Source organism: Lontra canadensis, unplaced genomic scaffold, assembly GCF_010015895.1.
Source record: "Lontra canadensis isolate GAN:19392208 unplaced genomic scaffold, GSC_riverotter_1.0 scaffold149, whole genome shotgun sequence".
Classification (NCBI taxonomy): Eukaryota; Metazoa; Chordata; class Mammalia; order Carnivora; family Mustelidae; genus Lontra; species Lontra canadensis.
In genome coordinates, this window is record NW_022631143.1 from 1921045 (window position 1) to 1942967 (window position 21923).

The 21923-nt window shown below is 41.1% G+C and overlaps 1 protein-coding gene across 4 annotated transcripts in view; it reads right to left on the bottom strand.

The window, feature by feature from the left end:
* Window positions 1-21923, bottom strand: part of ARHGAP26 (Rho GTPase activating protein 26) — a 443583-nt gene that overhangs the window by 63311 nt on the left and 358349 nt on the right. For all 4 annotated transcript variants that reach the window (XM_032844264.1, XM_032844266.1, XM_032844265.1 and 1 more), the window contains exon 20: window positions 10608-10761. In XM_032844264.1, coding sequence (XP_032700155.1) covers window positions 10608-10761 — 154 coding nt within the window. The remainder of the gene's footprint in view (window positions 1-10607; window positions 10762-21923) is intronic.

Consider the following 21923-nt stretch of genomic DNA (forward strand, 5'->3'; position numbering starts at 1 on the left):
CATTGTTACCATTTCACAAAAGAGGTTTAGTTCAGAGAGGACAAGTAACTTGTCCAATTTTACAATTAGGGAATAGCAGAGCCAAACCTCACTACCAGGCCACATGGGCTTTTCCCTACACCAGATCTCAAAAGCTTTTTGTACACGATAGAACCCACGTCAGCCTTCAGAGAGCTATTTGTAGCCCTACGTTTATATATAAACTGCATCTGTTCTCCTGAATGACTGTTTCCCATAATGCCATCCATTATGAGAAATACATTTTCCCCCCTCAAAAGTAGAGTATTCATTTGGAAAAGCCTTTCCTCAACCGCAAAATATTGTTTTATGATGCTATAAGAGAAGTGTTGTAAAGAGCATGTTCTAAGGTCAAATATACATTTAGGAAATGCGGCATAACACGTGCCCTTTTCGAATTCACAAGGGACATATGAATGACACAAAAGTCCTCTACACAAGTATCTGTGGAACTTTATTCAACTGAGAGCTCTTGCCTTTCCGCACCTGTCCCGCCCTCTTCCTGCCTCAGTTTGGGGAGTGCCAATTTATAAGTCTCAAATATCCTGTACAAGTCGATGATCATCTAGCACTTTCCAAGCTGTTTTCCTGTCAATGCAAAGGTCTTGATCATCTCTTGTTACAAGCACAGTAGGTGCTCAATAAAAACATCTATTGGTTTAACTGATGCACCCACCTTATCTTGATTTGTGACTGGAAAGGCATTTTCAAAGCAGCAGGCTGGCTTCTGTGGGCCATTGAAAAGTGTAGCCTTGGTGAGCTAACTGGGTTCCTCTATGAAGCAAACCCATCAGTCCTCAGCCTCAAATGTTGTGATTAACCTCAAAGACCAGGGACAGGGTGCTCTTAAGACCCTCTACAATCAGCAATGCAGGAACAAACAGAATGCCAGTGATGATACAGACCTGGTCCTGAAAGCATGACAGTGAGGTCAATCCTGTTTTTATTCTCATGGAAGTACATCCATTTAATGCACTATGCCTATGGTTCTCAGACTTCAGGATGTATCAGAATCACCTGCAGAGCTTGTTGAAACACAGAGGACTGGGTTCCTCCTCTAACGGGGCTGATCCAGTAAGTCTACAGTGAGGCCTGAGAAAGTATAGATCTAACAGGCTCCCAGGTAATGCCAATGACAGTGGCACAGGGAGCACACTGAGAATACCACACTGGCTAAGACCCTGCCTAGAAGACCAGTGTACCTGGAACCAAAGGAAGCGTACATGAGATTCTTAATGCAGAGACGGAGCTAAAAACAAGATCCTAAGGCTGTTTCCAACTAGAAATGTGTTCCTGGCTAAGTAAGTATCTGCCTTCCAGACTGACTAAAAAGGTTTAAAAGGCAGTACTTTAATATGACTTTAATTTACTTGATTTAGGATCTAAATCTACCAATGAGATTCCCCCAAAGTATACATGTAGGTAGAGAAACAATTCCTAATCTAATTCTAAGTGAGAAAAATGTCATTTTAAAGTTCCTTCAAAGTCCCTTTACAGGCATAATAGTGCTAAAAGCTATTCACAAAATATTAAGCCTATTTCCTTAAGATTCAATAAAAAATTCAAGATTTATAAATCCCTAACACCTACTTACATATATAAAATGCAATGGCATAATGCAGTTGAGGGCAGCTAAATTCACAAATACATTTTTTAAATTTTATTTTTTCAGCGTTCCAAGATTTATTGTTTATGTACCACACCCAGTGCTCCATGCACTATGTGCCCTCTTTAATTTATTTATACGTTTAATTAAACACCAAGACTTTACTTAGCATCTACTGTATGTCATGATAAATTTGGATAATTGTTTTACATTATTTAGCAATATTAATTCATTTACAAAAAAAATACAGACTCTTTATGATGTTAGCTCATCAAGGGGGAAAGAAAACAACAATGTGTGTGAAGGAAAACATTTTTCCATTTGCGATATCCACGCTGCTGGAAAACAGGGATGTGAGATGCGGCTAAGCCCTTGAATGGTGTCCCATCCCCGCCTCCTCCCATACCCCCTCTGCTGACAGGCTGTAGAGATCCAAGTGCCACTGACAGCCCTGGTGCTTGGGAAAGAAATCCTGCTGGGTCATGAAGTGTGAGGGCTGCCTTGAGCAATTTTTATGTTAAAAAAAATCCCTGCTAATCACCAAACACATTTATCCAATAAAAATCAGATGGGTCATCAGGAAGGAATCTCCACCCTCAACCAAGGGAGGCCAGCTGAGCTCCTGACTGGCGAAGGAGAGCTTGGCTAGGGAATGGGAAAAGCTGACAGAAAGCCACTCAGAAAACAAGAACACAGGTCGCATCATTGACAAGCTCTGAAGATGCCAAGGGGGCATACTTGGAGGAACTATGGCCATGGTGTCCCCAGGAGACAGACGTGTAAGAGGGATGGCTTGGGGCTTGTCCAAGAAACAACCATGAACGAGCTGGCTGGAAGCACCATAGAGGTTGTGAGGAGGAATGAGAAGAGGCAACTGATTCCTTGTGAAAAATAACTCTACTTTCAAATTATTTCCCAAGGTGAGGAATGCCATCAGGTTTTTAGGCAAAACAGAAGAGACCTTTTCTGCTTGGAGGTGGGTGAGAATCAGAATCCTCAGTCTTAAGAGGAAAGATCCTCCTCCACAGAAAAGTGATTCAACCACAGAGGAAAACTTCCTCTTTCAAATCCCTACATTCCAAAGAATGACAAATCAAGATCATTGTAGTAAAAGCATATTGCCTGTTTGGGTGTAACTCTTTTGGCATGAAATAGCACTTAGAGGAGATAAAATTACTTTTAAAAAATTCCATTTATTATGACCGTTGAATGCATTTTGTGATTCATTTGGTCTCAGTAAATAACAGCTATGCACACGGCTCAACCGCGTGGGATGTGGACGTTTCCAAATTGTTCAGCAATAGGCATGCCTAGTCTCCAGTTGGTCTTGGTTTAAAGCGGGGTAGCACCTGCCCCTAGAGAAGTTCCTCCTTTTCACTGATAACTCAGTGACTGAACTGATAGGTCCAGTCTGGGATTCTCTGATTCCAGATGGGAAGCTCATGGGGGAAGGTAAGGAGAAGAGCCTGGGACATTTCTCTGCACACAAGAAAGACATACCAAGGCTGAGAGGGTAGAGGGAGAGAAAGGGAATCTCTGAGAGGGAGGAGGACAAGAGGCCCCTCCACAACAAAATTAACTGCTATTCACAGATTCACAGTGCTAAACATATGAGGTAATGAAAGATGATCTCATTTACTCTTCCCAACTTTTTTTTGGAGGTATAATTTCTTTTTTGAGGAGGTATAATTCCTGTTTTATAGATGGGGAAAGAACAGAAGGCAGAAAGAACTACAGCAGAAATTCTTTTTGTTTATCACTGTACCTTCAGCATTTAGGATAATGCCTGGCCCACAGTGGGTGTTCAAATAGTATTTGTTGAATAAATGTTGAATGAATTAAGTAAAACACAAGTAAAATTTTGGAGATACCTCTAACGTTTTTCCCAGATTTTATCAGAGAGCAGCTGAATCAAATTCAGGAGCCAACAGTGCTTCAGAGAAACAACGGTGCCTGGAAGTAGGCCTTGTTTATCCTCTGAATTTCAGCGACTATTCTCTTGCCTCTCACTGGCCACTAAGAGGTAGAGGACGGTTGACTCTGGCATAGTCTGAAAGCATTTGGCATGTGTACATCTTTTAGGTCACCAGAAATAACTTGGAAATGCGTGTGTGTGTGTGTGTGAGAGAGAGAGAGAGAGAGAGAGAGCGGAAAGGACAAGAAAAATTAGTTTTATTTATGGGGCTACTGGGCAGTGAGTTATTTATTTTTTAGGGGTGGGGACCACTCAGGCAGGGAGAACTCCAAGCTTGGGTTCCTCCCATGGCTATAATCATCCTCCATCCTCCTAGCATGGTTTCCATCTTAATAAGCCCCTCTATCCCTACCCCAGAAATCTGAAGAAAGCATTTACCTAGTAGTTTTTAACCTGAGGGAATTACTGCAGTATTTTATGTCCCTAGTGGGATGTCCCCTAATTTTTTTCTTTGCATTTGTTTACCTCCTTCTTAAAAATCACTATCTTCCAGAAAGAAGTCTTCCAGATTTCTTCCAGAAATCACTATCTTCCACAAGGCCAACACCACTGGTCATTGTGAGAGTGGAGAGTGATTTTTATTTTGTCAGTCCTTTCTAAGCACTCTTTGAACAACCTCCGTAGTTAGAGACAGGTCAGACCCCACTTCTTCTGGCACAAGGAGCAGGGGATGGGCGCACTCAGGGCCAAGGTCGGGTACCAGCCAGTCTATGTCGGTGCCAGGAGTGAAACCTCGGCTTTCCTGCTTTCCATGCCACTGTTTGAGCTATCTTTCTGATTGCCTCAGTCATTAGCTATGGGTTTTGTTTTGCTTCTTAACTTCTTAGAATCTCACTTATGAGTCATCTGCTTTCAAAGAAGATTCTGAAAATTGACAAGCTAGTCTCCATGCTGCCATTCTCTATGGTGAGAGCCTGTCCTACCCTTCCACCTTACCCAGGAAACCCCACCCCCTCCCATGGCAGCTTGAGGATTCTGAGGTCACAAAAGCAGAGGCCTATGTCATTTAACTATTGCTGAATAAACTGACCTGAACTCAGTGGCTTAAAAAACCACTATGTATTATTTCTCATGCATCTGTGGATTGAACAACAGCTTTTCTATTAGTCCTTTCTGGACTCACTCATGTGGCTGCATTCAACTGACGAGTGGCCCCGGGTTGGGCATGGCTGGGACAGCTGGGCTTCTCTCTCCAATAGTCTTGCATGCTGAAAGAGACTAGACTAGATTTTTTACATGGCTGCTGGATTCTAGGAAGATGAGATGGGAAATTGCAAGGCCTTGTGGCCTAGGCTTGGATGTTATACATGGTATCATTTGTACCACATTCTATTGGCCAAATCAAGGCAGGAGATGAAGGTCAGCCTAGATCCAAGGACTCCACCTCTTCATGGGAGCTACAAAGATTTTGGCCATATGTCATCTATCATAGGCCTATAGCCAGGGGGTAAGGAGTGAAGCAGGCCAGTTGTGAGAAGATAGCCACCGTGGAGAACATCACTTGTTACCAAGTAACACACAGATTTAGGGTGGCCAAATCTTCTAACTTCTCAAAAGAAGTTGGAACTATAGATTAAAAAAATATATTAATTTTTTATAGCAGTTCTATGTTTACAGAAAAATGGCTCAAAATAACTCAGTTATTTCTCCCTGCTGCCTAAATTCCCCTGTAATTAACATCTTTCGTTAGTGAGGTACAATTATTAGTAATATTACATTAACTTAACATTACTTATATTAGGATTCACTCTGTGTTCTATTGGTTTTATAGGTTTTGAAAACCAATAATGTCTGGCATCTACTATTACAGTGTCATACAGAATAGTATTGCTGCCCTAAAAATGCCCAGTGTCCACCTATGCACCCTTCCTTCTCACTCATTTTTTTACTGAGTCTATAGTTTTGTCTTTTCCAGCATGTCGTAGAGTTGGTATCACACCATGCTGTGGCATTTTCACAGTGCCTTCTTTCACTTAATAGTCTGAACTCAAGCCTCATTCAAGTCTTTTCCTGACTTCATAGCTCTCTTCTTTTTATTACTGGATTATATTGTCTGGATGTACCACAGTTTGTTTATCCATTCACCTACCGAGGAACATCTTATTTGCTTCCAAGTTTTGGCAATAACAAATAACAATAACAAATGAAGCAATAACAAATAAATAACAATAACAAGCAATAACAAATAAAGCTGCAGGTTTTTGTGTGAACTTAAGTTTTCAACTCATTTGAGTGAACATATTTGAGTATGACTGCTGGACTGTTGTATGAGAAATCTATGTTTAGCTTTGTAGAAAACTGCCTAATCATCTTTCAGAATGGGTGTCTGCTTTTGCATACCCACCAGCAATGCGTAAGAGTTCCTGTTGTTCCATATCCTACAGCACTTGGTATTGTCACTATTTTTTATTTTAGGCCTTCTAATAGGTGTACAGAGAGATCTCATTGTTTTAATTTGCAATTCCCTGATGATATAAGATGTTGAGCATCTTTTCATATGCTTATTTGCATCTAAATATCTTCCTTGGTGAGGTGACTATACAGATCTTTTGCCCAGTTTTTAATTGGGTTTTTTACATATTATTGGATTTTAAGCGTACTTTGTTTATTTTGGATACTGATCCTTTATCAGATAAGAGTTTTGTAAATATTTTCTCTTATTCTGGGCTTGGTTTTTCTTTCTCTTAATAATGTCTTTCACAGAGCACAAGATTTAACCACAATGAAGTTCAACTTACAAATTTTTTCTTTCAGGGATCATGTACCTAGTCATTGACAAACCCACGGTCACCTATAGACTCCCTTATATCACCTAGAAATTCTAGTTTTGCATTTACATTTCAGTCTAGAATCCATTTTGAGTTAATTTTTTGAAAGGTGTCAAATCTATATCTAGTTTTTTTTTTTTTCTCATGTGAATGTCTAGTTATTCAGCACAAAAGGTTGGTTTATACTTTAAAATTGGGGGGGGGCACATAGCTGGCTCAGTTGGTGAAGCATGCAGCTCTTGATCTTGGGGTTGTGAGTTCAAGCCCCACAGTGGGTGTAGAGATCATATAAATAAAGAAAGAAATGTGGTTTGTTGTTGTTATTATTTTTTGGTGGTAGTGGTAGGGGAGGAAGGAACCTTCCCCTCTACCAACACACATGTTGTGTTGTCTGTAGGCTGTTTTTCTCCATCCTGGATCATCTTTGCCTCCCTCATCCCCCTCACCTGCAATGAACTTCATCCATCCATATTAATCTATTTAATCTTACTTAACACCAACCTCACATTTTCACTATCCACTTTTTCCAATATTCTGACTGGTGCATGTACTCAACATGATCAGTTAATGGTTGGTGAACTCTAAAACCACTTATGAGCTATAAATCCCATTTAGCACTGCCATATACCATTGTTCTTTCTCCTTAGCCAGACTACAAACTCATGGTGAGGCCAGGAATCATCCTGTTCTCATTTACCCCTGGTAGCCTAGCAGAGGTCTGGGCACAAAATAGGTCAGCAATATTTGCTGACAATTTTAGACTACCTGGGCTTTGGTCCTGACTTACCAAGTGTCTTTGATCTTCAAGAGGGATGGCTACACTTTAGAAAGTCCAGCTGAGGACCTGCCAAAATGGAAACCCCGCAACCTTGCCCTGCCATGGCCAGAATAGTGCATCTCTAATTTTGATGCCCGATTTAGCATTATGCCCACACAAACAAGAGGGTCCTGATCTCCTTAGAGAATTAGGAAAGATTTACCAACGAGACAGCAAAATGTGGTCTCTAAAGTACCGAATGATGCTGAGTCACAAAGCATGTTCCTTTCATTATGATGGTCACATGGTCATAATGACCACTCCAGTCATTCTGAAAACAATGAAAAACAAATGAATGAAATAAAAAGGAGAACAGACTGTTTCTGGTGACTGGTTCCCTACCTCATGCCCAATTAATAATCAAAGTAATAATAATCCCCCACCATCTGTGTTTTCTGTTTTCATCTGCATCGTTAAGTATTCCCACTCAAGGATCTCTGTGTAAGTCAAAGTGAACAATGATAGAGGGAATGAAAGTGTCCAGAACTGAGGTTGAGACCCCAGTGGTCTCTGATGGTTGTGACTGAGCCCAGTCACCATGGCATACTGTGCTCCCAGACCTTTCAGAATTCACTTTCTATAGCCAAATACTGCAGCGTCTATTTCCCAGGACCACCTAGCTTCTGTCTATGGCCCACCCAAGCAACTGTAGGCAGAAAAAAGAAGGGAGGCACAAACTTGGATATGGCGCATTCAGGGCCTTGGGTCTCAGAAATGGTTGGCAAAATTCTCGCAGAGCTCACGGCGCCTTTGGGGTGGGCCTCCGTGAGGCTACGGCAAACTCTGGCATCAGTGCCAGCAGCAGCATTCCTTCTGCCTCAGGAGCAGCCTGGGGCTCAAGACTCACAGGTGCCAGTCAGGTGTTCACTCAGGCTGTAAGAACAGCAGACATTTTGGCAATATCTACTATCCTACCTCTAACTTTCCTTGAAAGTCAAACAAAGTGCAACTGTTCCTGGCATCACTCTTCCTGCCCTGGGAAAGCCTCCAAATTCTGGAGCAGGCAAGGACAGTCCCTATGGATGGGGGTCACTGGCAGAGTGACCCCCAGTGTCTTATGTAAAACAAATCACATCTAGACAACTGAAAAACAAAAACCTCAAGTCCCCTCTTCTAGGACCTGTTTAAAAGACAGTGTCCTGCAATTGCACTAGTGGGTATTTACCCCAAATGTTCATAGTACCCAATGTTCATAGCAGTAATGGCCACAGTCATCAAACTGTACAAAGAGTCAAGATGCCCTTCAACAGATGAATAAATAAAGAAGATATGGTCCATATATACAATGGAATATTATGCCTCCATCAGAAAGGATGAATACACAACTTTTGTATCAACATGGATGGGACTGGAGATTACGCTGAGTGAAATAAGTCAAGCAGAGAAAGTCAATTATCATATGGTTTCACTTATTTGGGGAGCGTAAGGAATAACACAGAGAATATAGGGAGATGGAGGAGAAGTAAGTTGGGGGAAATGGGAGCGGGAGATAAACCATGAGAGACTATGGACTCTGAGAAACAAACTGAGGGTTTTTGGTTGGGGTGGGTGAGCCTAGGTATTAAGGAGGGCACGTATTGCATGGAGCACTGGGTACGGTGCATAAACAATGAATCCTGGAACACTGAAAAAAAATGAAATCACAAAAATAAATAAATAAATAAATAAATAATAGAGACATTGCCCTCTTTTGTACCATTTAGCCACCAAAACAGCCTCTTTAGACATACCATACTCAGTGGTAACTCAGGGGGCTCCCAGCTGCTAAAAACAAAGATGAAAGAGGGGTGTCTGGGTGGTTCAATCAGGTAAGCATCTGCCTTTGGCTCGGGGTCATTATCATGGAGTCCTGGGATCAAGCCCCACACTGGGCTCCCTGCACAGCACAGAGTTTGCTTCTCCCTTTCCCATTGCCCCTCCCCACTGCTCTTTCTCTCTCTCTTGCTCACTTTGTTTCTCTCAAATAAATAAATAGAATCTTAAAAGGAAAAAACCCACCAAAATTAAAGACCATTAAATGGTATTGCTGGCTAAGATCAGAGGACAGTAAGCAAAATGGGCTAGAAATTCAACCTTGCTCATGCTGAGCAGCAAATAACATCAGTAACTGACAGGTACAGAAGTTTAAACAAAATGGGGGATAAAAAGAGAGAGATATAAAAGAAACCAGAATCTTCTTTAAGTCGAGGAAAGCAGGTAAAGGAGTGCTTGACAAAGCCAGACAATGAGGGATGGAAATTCCATACATAAGTCTCGCCATGGAGAAGCAGAGGAGATTCACTGCTCATAAGCAAAAAGAGTTTTCCCAGTACATAATTTCATCTTACGTTACTGTTTTCATTTACGGTAGAAGTACTCCCTAAGTGCATTTTAGAGTTCTTCTCCCCCTATGCCTTAATATCCCTGAGTTTCTTCTAAGGAAAAAATTGTTGGTCCCATTTTGCAGATCTGTAAATATCTTACAGAGGTAGCATGGCAGGGTGTGACCACACAACCACCGCCCGGAGATGGGCAGGAAAAGGTTCTGATATCCTGGTGTCTCACCAGAAGCAACGACTGCCCTGAAGACAATCTGTGGCTGAACTTCAAACTATTTTCACTAGAGAAAGGCAAAGTCAATTCTGCTCTTCCGAAGTCTTATACAACCGCAGCCTGAGAGTCCAGCTGTTCTGGTCATGGCCTTACATTCTTTCTGTAAAGACTCTAGTTGACAAGATTTATTTGGTGGTCTGAAGAAGCATGCTAAGCAGTGTGGGAGGAAACCACAAGGGAGGACTTTCTGGCCATAGCATAGTGAATCTAGTTTCTGTGGAGGATTAGACAAGCAGCCCCAAGCTGCCTGTCTCAGCTATGGATGCTTATCACCCAAGGGTGAAGCAACAAAAGTTCTTCTCTTTTCTAGTCTCTGGTATGTCATCACAGTTGTGCTAAGGTTTGAGCATCTGAACACTGTAAGGGCTACTGGAGGGCTTTTCTTTCAAGAAGTGGACACAGAGGTAGCACTGGACATATTCCACATCATCAGGGAGAAGGGGAAACCAAGACAACATAAATGAGTGAAACAGACTTGGCTACTGATCTCCTGAGTTGCTACAGTGCCTGGATGTTTTATAAAATTAAAAGAAATCGCTTTTCATGCCCAGCAGCCAGCATAGTCAACAGCCATCACCAAAGCCATCTCAGCAGGAGGGTAAATCAAAGATCACCAAGGCCAAGAAGCAGTATGTTAAGAATAATGATTCCCCTCTGAGGTGATGATGCTCAAAAAATCCACAACAAACTAGCCAAGCTCCACATTTAGAAAGAAGGTTAAAATCATGTTCACAGGACAATGCTCAAAGTCAGATGAGGCCAGAGCATAAAGTCTGGGCAGGATGGTTGAGCAAAGCCCTACCATGGAAGGCAGTCAGAAATCATACTTACAGTGAATTGGGCCGGGTGGGTTTGAGCACATCCAGGTCTGGGTCACTAGAGTTCATGTTGGGCTGTAAGCTGCTGTTGGAATTAAGGATGCTATTTGCATTTGATGAGACGACAGATTCCAAACTGGAGTTGATGATGCTGTTTCTTTGTTCCTCTGGAGAAAAATAAAGCCCAAAACCCCATATTACTATTATTTCATAGGGATAGTTTGTTTCAACATATATAAAAACCTACCAATAATGAGAATGGATTGAGATCTCAGCAAAGCTCAGAAGAAGACATAGGAAAGATAAGATTTGCAGGTGGGAAAGGAAGATGAACAGGTGACTTACAACTTTGGAGCAAACCCACCTCTGTTCAGCCTGATGGGTCAGACCAGGCATTTTCCTAAGAGTGACCCTACCACCACTGTGCCATAAATTTTGTTCTTCTTTTGACTGGTAGATGGGCAGAACATAGAGTAGCCTTCAGAGCGCCCTTGTATTTTGGTTTCTGCGACATTCACCTTTTATTCTAAAACTCCTGCCCCCAATATGGTCTTAATTGTCAAGACCCTGTCCTACCTCCAATTCTATAGTACCTCACCATAAAATATCTACTACTTGGTCATCAACATCCTTATGACTCTGCAGTCTACACTCCTGACCACTCTCAAGACAAACCCTCCTGGGTTGCCTCCAGCTCCATGTAGTTGATGTCTAGCTTCAAGTCAGTTCTTTAAATAACAGATCTATAAAGGCTACAGAGTTGTCTGCATATTAAAAAACCGAGTCCATGGTCTACATAGTCACATTAATACTTGGAGAGTATTACTAAGCCTGGAGGGAGGAAACCTGAGTTCTCTTCAAGACTCCACCCCTGCTTGGCTGAGTGGCCTCAGGCAGTTTTCACTCTGTTTCTTGGCTAATGCATCTACAAAATGGGGAGAATGAGAACTGCCTTGCACAGCTCAAGGAGTTCATGAGGATGAAGTGGGTTCATATGCAAGAATGCATTTTGTAAACTTCAGAAGACTGTTCAAAGTCAAGAATTTTGTTTCTTTCCATCTTTAAAACTTGGAACCATGTGCTGAAGAAAACATTTTTGGGATAATTTAGCTAAATGGCACAGGCACCACTGCTGTAGCAAAATAGCAGAGACTTGGAATGTCATTCTTGTCCCACATTCATTACAGATACACCATAATGAAATCAGCTGACGCTGTGGGCAATCAATTCACTTCTCAGGAAACCCAGCCTATGTGGGTTACTCCTCACTGGAACTTTGAAGCAAGCTGGAGATATACCATGTCCCTAAGACAGACTAGACTTACTGACATGGTAGTTCAGAGGGTGATATTTGAATTCTTCAGGCAATAAAGGGGGTGATGTAATTTAAAAAAAAAACAAAACTTTTCCATTTGTACTAGTCATGTGCATAAAAATTTATCATGCTTATGCAATGATGTTAGAGTAATCTTTACATTTAATACACACACACACACCCCAACACCCCTAATATCTTGGCAAATTCTCTATGCCATGCTAAAATCCTATAGAAGAGTCAAAAACTCCATGAGGCTATTGGGAGATTTCTCAACTCTTAAGTAGATTTTGAAAAAAGTAGATTATTAACTTGATTCCTGGGATTTGGAACTATTCATATTACAAGAGTTTAAGTTCCAAACAGGAACAACAAAGAAAGAGAAACCAAAAGAATTACAATGCACCCAGATGGAGGCAAACTAACAGGGACTTTGAATGGGAACCTGCTATCAGGAAGAAAAACAACTCTAAAATTACATAATTAGGGGATCACTGAGAAAACGGATATGCCACTTACCAGTATGAATCAGTGCAAACTTTCCTTTGCACAAAATACTCACGTTGAGATTTCTGAAAAAGACTGAGAAGCCCAAGACCACCATACAGGAAAGGGCACTCAACATACTTCTCTGGGGTTCAATGAAAACAATTTCTGCTTCCCAGGGAAGGAGAGGTGAATAGTTTTATTAACTCTAGTCTGAAGCCAACTTTTTTGCATGATGTAATTCTCTGAATTCACAGGAAACCTAAGAGTATAACCACAGCTCATATTTCTCCTGTGATTATATTTACTTGCCCTTAAGAGGACTATGATTCTATAAATTAAAAACAACACCTTGCTAAAAACATGTTAGTTTTTCTAAAATATTATTGGGACTTTTTTTTCCCCTGACTTACTATACATTAGAAAAAGAGATGGAAGTTTCTTCAATTTTCATCTATTCAATGAATACTCAGTGAGTACCAAACACATTCCCAGATAATAAACACCCTTACACTAATTCCTAGGTGTTTTATTCAGATGTATACTAGAATATTTATTAGTGACTTGCACATACTTATTTGTTCATATGTCTACCTTCCTCGGTAGACAAGGAGCAACCTAAGATTGAACATGTGACAGATAAAGCTTTGAAATCACAACTGAAAAAAAATTAGATAAAGATGCTTTCCTTTACGTAATAACACTTTATCAGAATCCTTACCTCATATAAGAATCTGATTCTGTAAATGGGATTTGGGTAAAATTTTTGAGACCATATCTTCTGTTACAGTATTACAGACTGGCTTTCTCCATGAGCTAAGCAAGGAACACTGCTGCATATGGAAGCTGACATTTGTCTGAAACGAACCCACACAAGAATGAGGATGGGGTGGACAATGAGAGCCCAACCCTGCCTGGCCTGGAAAGGTCACAAAAATTAAATGGGTGGCTACCCCCAAACTGAACTCGAGGATTTCTAGCATTTCATTCAGTGGAGGACACTAGAACTCTTTTTTAGGAAGTAAATCCTTTTTGAGATTCTATTTTGACCTATATTTAGGTATTGTGGGCCTGATACATATGGCAAAATCTCTAACAAAATGACAACAAGAGCAAAAGATCAAGGAAAGGTGTCTTTGTCCAAAAAGAAAAAACACAAAAAAATTAATCATAAAATTTCATAGTTTTGCAGTCAAGATGGCCAAATATACATCTAAAGAGTCAGACTCTTTACCGGTATGACTCAATGGGCCACATGATAAGGAAATCTGGAAACCTGGCACTCTCGGATTATAAGACCACCACAGTTTTATTGGACATGAGACCACAAATAGCGAGAATGAGAACATCTAGGTGGCTAGGTTTCTGAGCTGAAATATTGACGATCCCTACTGAGGGTGAGCAGGACAGTGAGAGTCATTCCATGGAAGAGGTGGAGAGTAAAATCCACAGGAACTCACACGTTTTAGTGGTATGGCAAACTATACCAAGACAAATTCTAAAGCATTTGGCATGAATTAAGAAAAAAAGAGAACATGATTCAGTAATGTCAAACACGGGGATCTTTGTCAGGTGGGCTGATGAGTACTTTGCCTAACAGCAAAACATAACGAGAACAGGCAGCCTAAAACATTATTTAAAAAAAAATTAAATTAACCAAATTGTTCCAATACCAGACCTGGACTTCTCAGAGACATTGATGATTCAAACTAGGTCTGGCATCCTCATCAGAAGGTATAAGAAAGACTGATGGCAATTACATTGCTGAAGAAAAGGAAATTATAGGCTAGGGGACTGAATAAGAAAAACAACAACAGTTATGAGTCAAAGCAAAAGGATCACAGAGAACCACTTAAATGACCAAAAGAGAAAGAATATCTCAGGAATATTCCTAAACTGGATGAAATTAGTGGGGATGCTTGGTTTCTACAAACATGTTTGTCAATAAGAAACTCTTTTCATTTTAGTCACAGAAGACAAGAGCTCAGAAGCAATGAAATGATAAAATAAATCCCCCAGCAAATGTAAACATGTATGAGTAAGTGATGAATGTTTTCATGAACACAGTTTCTATGAAGAGTGATAAACTAGATGTGGTGCTAATGCTGAGAAATGCAAACTACTCAGGGTAGGGGCACGTATGCCCATACAGAATACCTCGAGCATCTGTTACAGTGACCTGCGAGGTCGGCATCAGTCACACGTTCATGGCACCTGGCCCATGTATAATATACACTAAAGCTCCATGAATGGTTCCAAGACAAATAATAAATATAAGGTGACAATAAGCAATGAAAATGTATTCTGCTAGCACAGAAAGAGGCAGTTCCGAGTGACTGAATTTTCCAGGTGGTTCAGACAGGGACCACTAATGTCCTTGAAACCAAAGTAATGGTTACAGTGGGCAGAGTCTGTGTTTTTTGTACAAATCAGGAGTGGAAAAATATGACTATGCAACCAAATCACTGCAACTAAAAAAAGAAAGCCACAGAATAATTTTGGTGATATTGTACTTGTTCTGGGGGTTGCCATGGAAATCTGGGAGCTAAGCAACTTCACTTTCCATATTTACCAAGTGACTCCTGCTCACTCTAATGACAATCCCTCCCCATCCCCACCCCCCCCATACAAAAGGCAGGGTCTCTGTTTATCAAAGAACCCAGAAACAAGGCCAGGAATGTGCATGCAGAACCAAACCGAATTCACATGTCTCGGCAAGCCTCAACACTCTAGCCCACTGAATACCTAGAGTTGGAGGATAAATAGGAAACACAGACTTGCAACGTAACTTCGGGGGAGGTTTCCCACCACGCACGGACGTCCGTCAGAATACGGACTAACATCATCTTTCCATGATGTCTGAGACTAGCTGTCAAAAAGAGGGAAGAGAAATGTTCTTTAACAGCAGCTCATGATGCCTCACAGAGCCCTAAGGAGGGAACATGCTCTCTACATGATCAAACAGGGAGGAAAGGGAGTTACCAGACTGACGGAAGTTCTGGAAAGACACAAGCTTGAGACAAAAAATATTAAGACAAAAGCAAAATACCCAGAGGCTTTCCCTTGCTGTGGTACGGAGAGAGGTGTACTTTCTCCTGCTTATTAAAGTTTTGCAATGAAGTCTGTAATGTATCATCTTGACAAGATAGGATGATAATAGAATGGCAGCTTAATGAATTTTGCAATAAAAAATGATGAGTGCACAGCAATTTCTGAGTTTACCATCTCTGGGAAACACCCAAGTACATGAGAAGCTTAGAAAAAGATTTTCTGAAGCAGTATTTTTTTTTCTCGGTAGTTTTCGTTCCTGATAATAGTGGCGTGCCAAGCCACACTAAAATCTGAGGTGGAATGATTTCGTGTTGACCCAGCGTCAGTCCCTATGATAAAAATAATCTCAAAAAGCAGTTTGAGCAATGTGTTTGGGCACATAAAAACAGTTTGGGCAATGTTTCAAAAAAGAGTCTTAAAAAAACAGTTTGGGCAATGACGGACTAAACAGTGAATTGATAAGTGAAAAATGTGGTCAAATTGTTGTTCCGACCATAGGACATACTACATAATATTAGAACTTTTGGCAGCTTGTCTTCAAAAAAACTACCAATTTTGGTACCATGTGGAGTGACTGACTGACTTCCTTCCCATGGTGCTCATAAAAAACCCTTCTCTTTACAAAGGGGAAAGAAATGCCAATAAAACTGGATTTCATGAGGGAGCGGGGGAATCACTGCGGCTGGCCCAGGGCTGAAATGATTCACAGGAAAGAGGCATGGAGGCACAACAGGGAAGCCCATCCCCGAAACAATACCTTTTCAAAAACCACAATGTAGAAACAAACCCCTACCTAATGGCTGAACAGGGAGTTGAATGATCAGAGTTAAATACATACTCTGCCACTTATAACATAGCCTTCTTTTCCATCTGAGAACTTGCTTTCTAGTAGGGATGTTCTTCCTTAAGTCTCTGGTTCCCAGGAGAGTGAGGGAGACGTCTATAGACTGCTTACATTATTGCTCATTAAAAAGAAAAAATTATATATATTTACTTATTTTTATACCATGACTCACTGCAAAATGGGCTTGAGATAGTATATAAAATGTGTGAAAATGTTGTTTGATTTTAATAATATAAAAATCAGTCAATATATAATAAATATGCATTCCTCTCTAATTTAGAAAGTACAGAAAAGCATATATGCGTTTTGTTGTGTAAATGTCTAGTTGTTTTTCTATACATAGAAAAATACACGCATATATACTTTTCTTTTAACAGAATGGTGTAACACCAAAACAATATTGAGTTACCTGTTTTGTTTACTAACTGATAAAGCCAGACACATAAGACCGCAAGACACTTTTTTTCATTTCATGATCTACCTTGAACTTTTTTCTTGCCATTGGCTTTCCATGGCATCATTTTTTAAATGGCCACATCAACTATGTCATTTTCAGTCACATATGGTAACTAAGTATAATTAAGCCAAGAGCCACATGATACCTTAGTTTGTGCGACAGTAAGAATCCATGTGGATAAACGTGTCTCCTGCCAAAACAAACAGGTGTGTCCAAAGTACCCAGGATCTGCAGAGGCAAAACCTGAGAACAGGCACATGCTGCAGCCTTGAGCACTTGGAGAAAGGCATTATGTAAGCCTCTGAATAATATGAATTCCCAGTTATTTTTCAACAAGGAAGACACAAATGAGTATATGAGTTGAATTCTTAACCTCTCACTGGGTCTGTCTGGGAGAGGGTCCAGGATGAATTAAATGCACTAAAAGAATTAATGACAGCTATAATCCCAGCAGCTAGTTAGTGTGATCTGGGTTAAAACAAAGCCCAAGAATCTATTCCCACCTCGCAGCCCCAGCAATGCTGTACAACTCATCCCAGCTGCTGATGTATTTGAATTCAAGCATCAAATCAGCTCTCTCTGGGGCCAGGGTGACTCTGCATTCCCCTCACATATGGGCCTCTTTTTTGGAATCTGCTGGATCCAGAGGGGGAATAATTTCCTTAGCAAAATGTAATGTAAAACTATAGTCTGATGATAACCATCACAATTGTAGCTAATGTTTATTAGGTGCTTACTAAGTTCTAGGCGCAGTATCAAGTATATGACATGCACTTATACTGGCTTACTTAATCATGGTAACTGCCCTCCAAGGAAGCTGTTCTTAGTGACTGATTTTACAGATGAGCAAATGGAGGTTCAGAAAGGGAAAGTAATGCATTCCAGTTCTCAAGGCTGCTAGGTGACAGAGATGGCACTGAAACAATGCAGCCTGACTGCAGAACCCCTGCTTTCCAACACCACACCAGGCTGATGCAAACCTCAACAGAGTCAAAGAGATGTTCTGGTAGTGACAGAAATAAGCAACCTTGACTGTTTGCCCCTCCCCCCAAGCCTATGTGTCTCTCACTCTAGCTGGCGTCAGCATCACCAAAGCATTCTTTAAAATACAGATGCCAGGGTGCCTGGGTGGCTCCATAGGTTAAGCATTTTACTCTTGATTTTGGCTCAGGTCGTGATCTCAGGGTCATGGGATCAAGCCCCACGTCTGGCTCCACACTCAGAGTAGAATCTGCTTGAGATTCTCTTTCTCCCTCTGCCCCTTCCCCTGCTCTCTTTCTCTAATAAATAAATAAATCTTTAAAAAAAATACAGATACCTGAGCTCTAGTCAAGACCTCCTGATTCAGAATATACCAAAGAGGAGGAGGAGGAGGAGATCAGGCATCTGTATTTTTAATAAGCTCCTTACAATGTTCAAATGCACACTAAGTCTAAGAATTACTGTTCCAAGAAACATGTTTCAACACCTTGGTGTAAGTACTAAAAATCTGAGACAAAAATCGGTGATAAATGTCACTTTGTAATCTCTTAGAAGATTATTATTATTTTTTCTCAAGTAGGCTCCACGCCCCAACGTGGAGCCCAATGCAGGGCTTGAACTCAAACAACCTTGAGATCAAGACCTAAGTGGAGATCAAGAGTTGGATGCTTAATACATTGAGCCACCCAGACGCCCCTCTTGGAAGAACTTTAAAGGGGACAAGACCCGGTTGCTGGTCCTCTAATCCTTCTGGCTCCACCTTCTGCAGTTGTCCAGAAAAAGTATAGCTTCTATGTCAGTAGCTTTCATCTAGATATACCGCTCCCATTTCTGCTATATGATGTATCCATGTGGCAACTTGGAGATTAAATGTAATTTCCCTTGCTACCATTCATCTGGCAGCACAATTGAAAAACCCTGTTCCATCTGTTCTGAGGTGATCACAAAGGAGAGTGACTACCTTGGCCCAGCAAATTAAAGGTACTGCTGTATGCATATTGCTCTCTGCATAGTTAAGGCTAGATTTGGAGGGGCTGCTGTCTGCTGGTACGCATATTGAGGAGTCCATTCAGGATGGTTCGAGTGCCCCCATGGCACTACTGGATGCTAGGACAGATGGCTTTTACTGCTTCTATAATTCAGTCTAACCAGATTTTCACTTCCATGGCTGAGGAACTGACACAGGCACCCTTTCGAAGACAACGTGGCATGGGGAACAGACACCGCCTGGGTACAAATTCCTTGTCTGCCCTTCATCAGTTGTGTGACCACTGAACCTCTGGAGCCTGAGTTAACCTGTCTGTGAAATGTGGTTCCTGAGAACCTACCTCACTGGGTGATGGTCATTTGTGAGAATGAAGTAAGATAGTAATGTGCTTAGGCTGCTTGCCATGTTAGATGAGGTATAATAATTTTAATTTTTATTGCTGTTATTACTGAATGAGGCTCAGATCTAACTTGGTCTCAAGGTTCTGATTCAAACACCTTCATTTATCTTTTCACACCAGCCCCCCACCCCTGTCTCTTTACAGGCAGATCCCTAGTTTACTGAATGAGTAAACTCCAGGTACATAAGCAATGCTGGAAATATTTTTCCTTAGAATAAAGGTTGAATTTGCAGGCTAGGTCACAAAAGCACAGAGAACTACATTTCCTCGAGAACAACTGCACAAGTTGAAACCAGAAGGCAGAGTAATCACTGGCTAAAAGAACAGCTGTGAGGTCAGAACAAATGGGTTCAAATCTACTTTGTTGCTGTGTGATCCTGAGTACATTAATTAATATAAATTATATTTTCCTCTGTTGTCCCAAATGGGGACAGTACCTATATCATGAAATTGTGAAAATTAAGGGAGTTGTTCCTATGCACAGTAGTTAGCATGGGAAACCACTTGATAAATTATGGAGCCATATATATTAAACATACATTAAAAAATTGATTTCTAAGAGAATTTTTTTTGAAAGATTTTATTTATTTATTTGACAGAGCGAGAGATCACAAGTGGGCAGAGAGGCAGGTGCGTATGTGTGCGGGGGGAAGCAGGCTCCCCGCTGAGCAGAGAACCCAAAGTGGGGCTCAATCCAGGACCCTGAGATCATGACCTAAGCCGAAGGCAGAGGCTCAACCCACTGAGCCACCCAGGCTCAAGAATGTTTTCTAAGTACAATTTTGAAACAGATCTTCCCACAATCCTCAGTTCTAGAGATAAGAACTACATATACAAATGCTATTCCAAGTTCCCTCTGTAGAGCATCACTGTCCCACCTTTCTGTCCTTTGGATGAGACTATACTCATTTCCTTTAGCATTTTACTCAAAATTCTACCTTTCAGAAATTTCTTGACCAGCTATATACAACTTGGATATCGAGTCCCTTCTTCACTAAAATATTCAGTGTTTTCCAAATGACTTGCATTTGTTGCTGTGATGCTTTTTAAACCCTGTATCTCCCTCATCATTTCCTTCCTTCTTTGACACAAAGTTTAATCTCAGAGACTTCTCCGATTTCGTTCCGAGCCCCACTTCTACCACACATTGATTTTTCTGTGAGGACCCACATAATGCCCTGGGGCTGACCAAAGTCCTGACCCAGCAAAGAGCAGGAAAAAGCATCTAGCTCCTCCTTCTGGGAAGAGATCACTGTCATCATATAGACATCTTTACCTTCAGGCAAAGGGAAATGCCACCTGGGAAAGATTCTACTACATCCATAGGCTGAAGCTGAAGAACCTTAGGGACACAACTGGGACACAACTCGTCTAGGGACCCAACTCATCTAGGGACACAACTGGGACACAACTCGTCTAGGTACACAGAAAGAAAAACACTTCCAGAAAACAAGACACACATCCGGGAGCATCAGTTATTACGTCACATGTTCCCGTGAGCCTGAAGTGCAGGTATGAAGCCAGAAGACTGAGCCTATGAATTCCCAAAGTGACTCTCAGGAACTTCCTCTCCAGAAGAGGGAGGCGATTGACAGCCTGAGGCCAAGAGTGTTGGCATGGATTCATGTCTATGCCAAAAGAATGGGCTCCACCTTCTGCACAGAGTGGGGGCGCTGCAGAGAGAGGAGAGAATAATGTGCGCTGACAATCAACAGCTGGAACTTCTCAAAGAGAAACACCCAAGTGAGCTGTGGCCGGGAGTTTTAGGCCCACTAAATATTTCAATTGGGACCGAAAAGAGGGCTAACCAATGGAACACAGAGAAAGTTGTCAACTGCAAGTGCGTCAGTGAGCAGAAAAGTATAATTGAACTCAAAAGAGATCAGACAGATGGAAATAAGAGGAAATGAGGCTCTGAAAAATATCATCCTCCAAGTGTGAAGGCAGAGAACGAGTATGTGGAGGTGTGCTCGTGTGTCCACACAAGAGCAATCTGACAAGATATCTGCTCTGGGCAAGAGCCGGCAAAAAGGTAAGGTCACATCAAACCTGGACAGGTGTCACGGGAACCCAAAGTGCAAAACATGGAAGTGACAGGGGAACACAATGAGGATCCACAGTGATGTAACAGCGAAATGACAATATCTGAACCCAGTTCCAGTCCGAAGAAACTCGAGTTTCTTAAGAGAAAGGAACCGAGTTGCCCCAAAATTCAGAGCAAGCTCTGTGGACTCTCAACAGTGGCACACATCTCATGGGTGGGACATAAGGTGTTGGGAAGAACATTCTTTATCTTAATGGTTACAAATTTATTTTAATGTATATTAGAGAATAATACAGTGAGACCATCAAATTCATGTTTTTAGAGATTTTACTGAGTAGGATGAGGCCATGTAAAGAAGTGACTGGCTTCAAAATTAATTTTTTTTTGAACTTGAATAATCCAGCTTTGTTAGACTGGACATTTACTTCAAAAACTCAGAAGAATCATATAAAATGAACATATGTGTACATAGCAATCAGAGCTGAACATGTAAAGAGAGAATGATCTGATATTAGAGAGAAGGAATTCTCTTCCCATATAGATAACAGGAACAGGATAATTAATATCCTGAAAATCATAGACAAAGGAGATTATTGAGGCTACTGAGGACAGAAGTGATGCATGTTTTCCACAAAATGTCTGGTACTAGACTTTAGGACCAACCAGGTGGGGTGATTTTTAGCCAGCACATTCAGAGAAGCCAGAAGCATCACAAAGAAAAATTCTCGGAACAGTAAACTTTTTGTCAGCTTAATATTCCCTT